Source organism: Aplysia californica, unplaced genomic scaffold (assembly GCF_000002075.1).
Source record: "Aplysia californica isolate F4 #8 unplaced genomic scaffold, AplCal3.0 scaffold00210, whole genome shotgun sequence".
NCBI lineage: Eukaryota > Metazoa > Mollusca > Gastropoda > Aplysiida > Aplysiidae > Aplysia > Aplysia californica.
Genome location: NW_004797480.1, coordinates 145,812 through 153,100, shown reverse-complemented (window position 1 = coordinate 153,100; position 7,289 = coordinate 145,812). Strand labels below are relative to the sequence as shown.

Sequence of the window (7,289 nt, the reverse complement as noted above, 5' to 3'; positions counted from 1 at the left end):
AGGTTGAGAGTTTATTTCTGTATGTTCTGGCTTTCTCGTGTTTCGAATATATAAATAGCTCTATTTGCATTTCTTAACAGAAACTGATGCTCACCCATCGATCAACAACTGTCTTGCAGATCAAAACTTTGCAAGGTCAACACGCTCTGCCAAGTGACTTGCAGAGAGGCAGACTCTTGCGTACTTGCCCCCAAAATGACTTGCAGATTGCGCGCTAAACGCGTATGTTTCTGTAAAAAAAAAAGAGAGAACTACAAAGGTACGTAGTTTCTGAACTTGTCAAAGTATAATACTTCTGGAACACTTGTCAACTACCAAGACCCCCTCCCCCCTCCGCTTGTCTGCTGTTTACGTCGTTGTCTGTTAATCATTGTAACTTCCCACGCTTTTGCTGTCTTCCTTCTTATCTTTAGTCAGGATTTTCCCCTAATCTCCCTCTCCCTTCTTTCTTACTTTTTCTCTGTCTCTATTTATCTCTCTGACTGTCTATCTCTTTCTCTTTCTCACTTTCTTGCTCAACATTTTTCTCTTAATCACTGCCTCTCTACATACTGCACAGGCATTAGTTCTCTCTCTCCTCTCTCTATTTATCGCTACAAGTGTATCTCACCTTGAGAACGCAAAAGACCCGCCCATTTCCAAAAACAGAAAATAAAGACACTAAAACACGAAATTTAAAAAAAAACGACAAAAAATCCCCATCCTCTCCACTTCAACACCTAAAAATTACCTTTAAAACACAAAACCCCCATAAAAAATACAAACCAACACACTCACGCACAGAAAAAAGCAATTATAAAAAGAAAAAAAGTAGCAGCTGACGGAAAATGGACATTTTTAGTGCTTGATGAATAAAAAATTCCCAATAACAACAACATAAATAACTGCTGAGAGTTTCCGTCATTGAAGGACAAGGTGGATTGTTCTAAAGACGGAACGTTTTGCCACTTAACGAACACTGGAAGCCGAGGGAAATACGTTTGGTTCCAGAGAGCAGAGGCAGTCTTCTTAACCCTCCCGCATTCGCGACTGGCTACTTCCGGGTATTGATGAGAAAGAAGGAGGTTGAAAGAAAAAAAGGACTATTTATTCATAACGTGTCTGGTGTGAAACGACCTTCACCGCTGTTTTTCGGTTCGTGGTGAGATGGAAAACAAAAATTACAAAAAAAACTTCTGAAAAAAATATGGAATGAAAATATTTTTCAAAGGAATAGAGCGACAGGAGAATTCAATCGACGCTTGAACGAGTGCATCTGTAGTTTCTATGGTTGGGTCTGTTTTGGCTTATGCTTTGGATGTTTTGTAAAATCTAATCTGTCTGTCTGTCTGTCTGTCTGTCTGTCTGTCTGTCTGTCTGTCTGTCTGTCTGTCTGTCTGTCTCTCTCTCTCTCTCTCTCTTTCCCTCTCTCTCTCTCCCACTCTCTCTCTCTCTGGCTCTCGCTCTGTCTAACTCTCTCTCTCTTTCTCTCTCTCTTTTGCCCCACCCCCTCTCTCTCGCTATCTTCTTTGTGACTGAGTGAGAGAGTGTGCATGTCTGTATATATATATATATATATTTATACATATATATATATATATATATATATATATATATATATATATATATATATATATATATATGTGTGTGTGTGTGTGTGTGTGTGTGTGTGTGTGTGTGCGCGCGTGTTCTTGTGCGTGTATGTTTTATCTTAGTGACCTTTCAGCATTTAGAAAAAATGCTCAAAGCATACTAAAATGTGTAGGTTTTCATTATTGTTTTATACAAAATTAATTTTAGAAGAAAAAACTCAGTTTAAAAGATTTCACCTCATAGAAAGTTTGTCTCGAAGGGTACACAGAAAGTCCGTTCTTCTAAGTCAAAAAGCAAGTCATGTCAAATACTAAAACGTTTTCTGCACCTTCAGTCCACGCGCAGTCCACAATCGTACTGCGGTCTTATTTATTGCTTTTTAAAAATTTCACAGAAGTCATAGCCTAAGTTTGCTCCCATGAATATGACGCTGCAAACTTCACCGGGGAATCATTTTATCTGCCGACAGAACTGTATAAAAGTGACCAATCTCGCTCACCACCAATAAACCATAGCTTTCTTCTTGCAGTGAAGACAGTGTCAGCAAAAACCTCAAGATGTTTCGTTTGATGCTGTGCGTTTCCTCCTTGTTCTTCCTGGCGCTGTCTCTCTCTCACGGTCGGGAAATCGCCTCCAACCTTCACGGTATAGCTTTCGCTGCAGTCACCACTGAAAATGCCAGCCGTGCCGCGCAATGGTACTCGGATATGCTCGGAGCAAAACACTTGACTGATCTTTCCTTTTCCTTCTACGGAGACGAACATTACAACAGATTTTTCCAGAAGGAGATCCTTCAAGCTCGCTCGTTAGGTGTCGACCCGGACACTCTCGGTGTTCCTGACATCAGCGATGCTGGGAACTACGAGGTAGGGAGTGTTGCAAAATGGCTGATAGCAATAATAGTGATAATAAGAAAAGCGTTACCAATGCACAGTTTAACTCATGACGTAAAATGCACACCTAGTGTTGAGATTAGAGGTGTACATCCATACGAGCAACTGCAAGTTATAATAATATGAAGAATTAGAAAACATGTGATGTATATTATTACTAATGATAACTCCTTTTTAAAAGAAATCTTAACTAATAAAGCTGAAAAAGAAGTAATAACAAACAAATAAAAATGCAACAACATAACTACATACAAACAAATTGTGATCGAAATGGAAGGTGGGAGTGAAAAAAATGGAAAAAGGACTTCTAAGAAACAACGGGAAAAAGTAAATTAATGTAAACGGGAAAAAAACTGATACACAGGACAAATATTTAAATAAAAATAACTAATTACATTGATTTAATTTTTAATGGAAAAATAGAAATAAAAAAACACGAAAAAATGGGATAATTTAGAGATTGCTCTTGGGCACAGTTTTCAAATTTCAAACTCCAAATGTGTCACAACGCGGTGGAATCAGGCGCTCGTCAAAATGTTCGCACGTGGAGTTATTGGTAGCATCGCAAAGATTGTTAATTTGTCTTGCTTCCGATGAAAAAAAGATTGTGACCATCTATCAAGAATAGAAATCGAGATACTTATGATGAAGGAGATTGGGATTGTCTGGTTTCAAAGATATAATTAGCGAGAAAATGGCCTCCAAAGTTTGGTGACTTCCAAAAAGAGAGAACCCTTGGAAACACAATTTACATTTTGCAGCGTTTGATCAACGGTTTTTTTCCTTCCAGTAAAACTCCACACATAGTGTAGTTTTTAATGAACATAAACGGTGTTTAGAGAAATAAAAGAATGTGTCACAAATGGCTAAGACAACGCAACTTTCTGCTTCCCTTCAGGTCCGCGGGGAGTTTGTCCTCTTCGACAACGGTCTGGTCCAACTGATTGAGTTCGCTCGCAGAGACACCCCAGAACACATCACCTACCCCAAGTATATCCGCCTCACGGGGCCCGGCGTGCTGAGAGCCGCTCAGATCTGTCTCTGGGTCAAGGATGACGTGGATTTTAATCAGTTTGTGGATGAGCTGGAGAGAAAGTCGGTAGCCGGGGGTTACGACAAAGTCATTTTCAACAGGAAGGTCGAGGTAATTGACAGCTTTTGGGTCGAACTGCTCTTTTATATTATTTATTTATTTATTTATCTATCTTTCATTTTATGTATTTATTTTGATTTGTATTTATTTAGTTAGTTAGTTAGATAGTAAGTTATTCATGTATTGATTGATTAATTAATTAATTAATTCATTCATTTATATATGTTTCCATTCGTTATTTCGTTTAATACTTGTTGAATTTATTCGTACATCCATGCACTCACTCAGTCAAATAATCCATCCATTCATTTCTTAATTATTTCATTCGTTCCTTTATCTATCTACTCATTCCTCTATTCGTTTAGTAATTTTCTCTCCCTATATTTGATAATTTAGAGTGGGTTTTGACAAGGCCTCTGGAACAATGTTACTCCTTGAGAAATTCTTATATTTAAAATTTAACTAGAATAGTTCAAGTACTCTCATTAAAAAAAAACAAAGAAAAAAAAACAATCTTGTTTCTACAGGAGCCAAACGAAGAAGCCGCGAGGAATGCTTCTGTTGCTGATAAAGGAATTACATTGGATTCTGGGAACTTTGCCGGCCTAAGCTTTGCCTACATGAAGGGACCTAGCGGAGAGCAACTGGAGCTATATAAGATGGTGGTAGGTCTATGTGTGTCACAAGCGATGAAATCAGGCGCTCGTCAATTTTTGGGCTCGTGGAGGCATTGATATCATTAGAGTTTTGTTCAGTTGTCTTGCTTACGGTAAAAAAAAAACCACACTATCATGAATAGAAGTTGAAATAGCAATTTGTGATTGAATGAGGTGGAGATCGCTTTGTTTTCAGAGGTAAAATTAGAGAGAAAATGGCCCCCAAAGTTTGGTGACTTCTAAAGCCGGAGAGTCTTTGAATACAATAAATTTACTCTTTTAACGAAAGTTTTCAGTAAAACTCACTAATTGATGTGTTTTTAAATGGCAAAAAAAAAAGATTGAGACTACCCCCCCACACAAATTTTTTTTTTTCTAATTCAATAAAATTTGCCAAACGAGCAAAATAATGCCAATGTCTTCAATTTCAGAACTTTGAGGAGCGTTTTATCCCACTACAATGCCTCACATAAGAAATTAAAACGGAGGGTGGGGATTAGATAGACAGAGCTGTATAAGATGGTAGTAAGTCTACATGAAAGGGAAACGAGGGGTGGGGGATTTCGGGGGTGGGGGTTAGGGGATGGGCAGCTGAAGCTGTACTACATGGAGGGAAGAGTAAGGAATACCGTTCTGCACTTCCAAGGAAGCCCTGAACACCATATTAGTTCACGAGGGGATGTATCCACTCTCCTCCAATTTACTTCCCAGATATTGTTTTCTAATATCAAAAATGCTCTTTTAAAAGCTTGTAGTGTTTTAAATTAAATGTTAACTAGAAGTTCTTTGAAATAAATCGGCAAATCTGTTCATTTCGGTAAGTCAAAGAGCAAGAACAGAATAGGTTTTAAATTGTTAATAAGCGATGGATCGTTTCATTTGACGAAGCAAATAGCTCAATCTTAGTGTGCTGCAAGTGCGGTAAAACTCATACTAAAACAAACAAACAAACAAACAGACAATAACACGATTACTCTCACCGCCCTGGTCAATTATTTCAGAACGAGACCCGGTACTATTTCGGCAAGGAGTACTGCAAGAGGAAAGGAGTGACCACTGCCTTCCTGAAGAACTACCGAGACAACGACTACAAGAAGAGGGCGGGTCTCACTGGTCAGATGTGGGGGCTCGTGCAGTTTGGAACCCGCACCGACGACATGTACGGCTCTGTCAACTTCTACTCAAATGTAAGAATAATTTCATCATCATCATCCGGTGCCTTACAGACTGGCGTGGGCGATCATGGACTTACACTTCCCTCTGTCTTTCGTTGCAGCGATGTTGTCAGTCGTTCTTGTTGTCCCCAGTCATGTTGTCGTCTTGTCCAGTTTCTTTTTCCTCTATCTGCCTCTGCCTCTCTTTTAACCAAACGTCCCTGTTTTTACAATATTCTCCAATGCTTCTTTCTGCATTGTGTGGCCAATGAAACTGCCTGTCACTTTTGTATATATTCGTAATAAGGTGTAGTCTGCAGTTTGATTCAACCAAGACATTTTCATTTGTCTTTCTTTCTGTCCATGGGATACACAGCATGCATCTTATGAACCCCAACTCTGTCGCCTCATAATTGTTCTTTCCAGCTGTCAGTGAGGATAATATACCACTTGAATTAATACTGTCCATTAATAATTCTCTCCACTGAATTAATACTGTCAGTTAATAATACTGTCCCAACGGAATTAATACTGTCGGTTGATATTGTTTGCTGATTACGCTAGAACATGCCCCGAAGTTTTGATGGACGACAAGTCGACTCACTGAACACCTTTAGAAAGTGCAACTCTTCTGGTTTTTTTTATTGAGAGTATAGATGTTACATTCCCTTCCCCATAATTTACATTTTTAGGAGGCATCTTCTTCGACGTAGTCGAACGGGACTGAGTTGGATATAATAATATTATTATCTCAGCAGAAAGAAGAAGAGGTTATCTCTAATTTCTTGCCCATAAGGCTACCTCTGGGTCAGTCTGCGTCCCAGTAGATGGACGGAAATACCATATAAAACAAAACTGCCCATGCGGGAATTGAACTTGTGTCTTATCGTATACCTGAGATAGCCTTTCCTGGATATCGCAGACGAGATCCCTTTTCTGTCTTATGGGGAAAATACAAAACGCATAAGAATACAGATCATAAATTCTTCAGAATATAGCCTTAAATCTTTTACTTATCTTTTCCCTTCTTTCTACTCCGATAGATTATATAAAGTATTACCAACAATTCATTGGAGCACTTCTATAGTATCACATAAGCAATTTATATAAACAGAACCACCATGGATCTTTTGAACCAGTTTATAATGTAGTAAGTTTGTTCATTTTATCAACTTACGTAGCCTCGTTTTTGTGGCAATAAAACGTGTTAGTTTTCACCTCTTCTCATCAATTCTCAAGAAAAAAAAATATTAAACAAAATCTGTCATATCGAGATCAAAACTATGATGATTTTTATTATATTTTACTTCATCGAAATTGCATTCCAATTGAAACTTTAAATTTAGAAACAACATACAAAACACAAACAAACAAACAAACAAGCAAACAGCAACAAAAAAACCCCCAACAACAACACACAAACAAACAATAAGTAGACCGTGTCATCCAAAAGTATAGCCATGACGTGACAATTGAAACAAAATGAACATTCAATAATAACATCAATACTTAATCTCTCCAAAAGGTCCTGGGCAGCCAGATGATGGAGTACCCCATGCAAGCCATCGATCTCCACGGGGATATATTTATGAACATGCTGTACCAGAAAGAGACACTGGAGGCCAAGAGGCTCGGGGTTCTACCACGTGACTTCGGCATTCTGGACGTGTCCACAGACAGCGGCAACCGCATCGATTACAGATTTAACTTGTTCGACAACTACCACGTAGAAACACTGAGGTATTGAATAGTAATAGTTATCATAATGACAATAATGATACTAATAATAACGACAATAATCATAATAGTAATAATAATAATAATAGATAAAACTACTACTACTACTACTACTACTACTACTACTACTACTACTACTACTACTACTACTACTACTACTACTACTACTACTACTACTACTACC

At 38.2% G+C, this 7,289-nt stretch overlaps 1 protein-coding gene across 1 annotated transcript in view; it reads left to right on the top strand.

Annotated features, from left to right (window-relative positions):
* Positions 1-1,996: 1,996 nt before the first annotated feature.
* The window catches only part of LOC101855104, a gene marked incomplete in the record, with an annotated part of 9,454 nt that continues 4,161 nt past the window's right edge, over positions 1,997-7,289 (top strand). Inside the window, 5 exon segments of the mRNA XM_005099363.3 lie at positions 1,997-2,438; positions 3,364-3,609; positions 4,086-4,223; positions 5,216-5,401; positions 6,894-7,105. Coding sequence (XP_005099420.2) covers positions 2,130-2,438; positions 3,364-3,609; positions 4,086-4,223; positions 5,216-5,401; positions 6,894-7,105 — 1,091 coding nt within the window.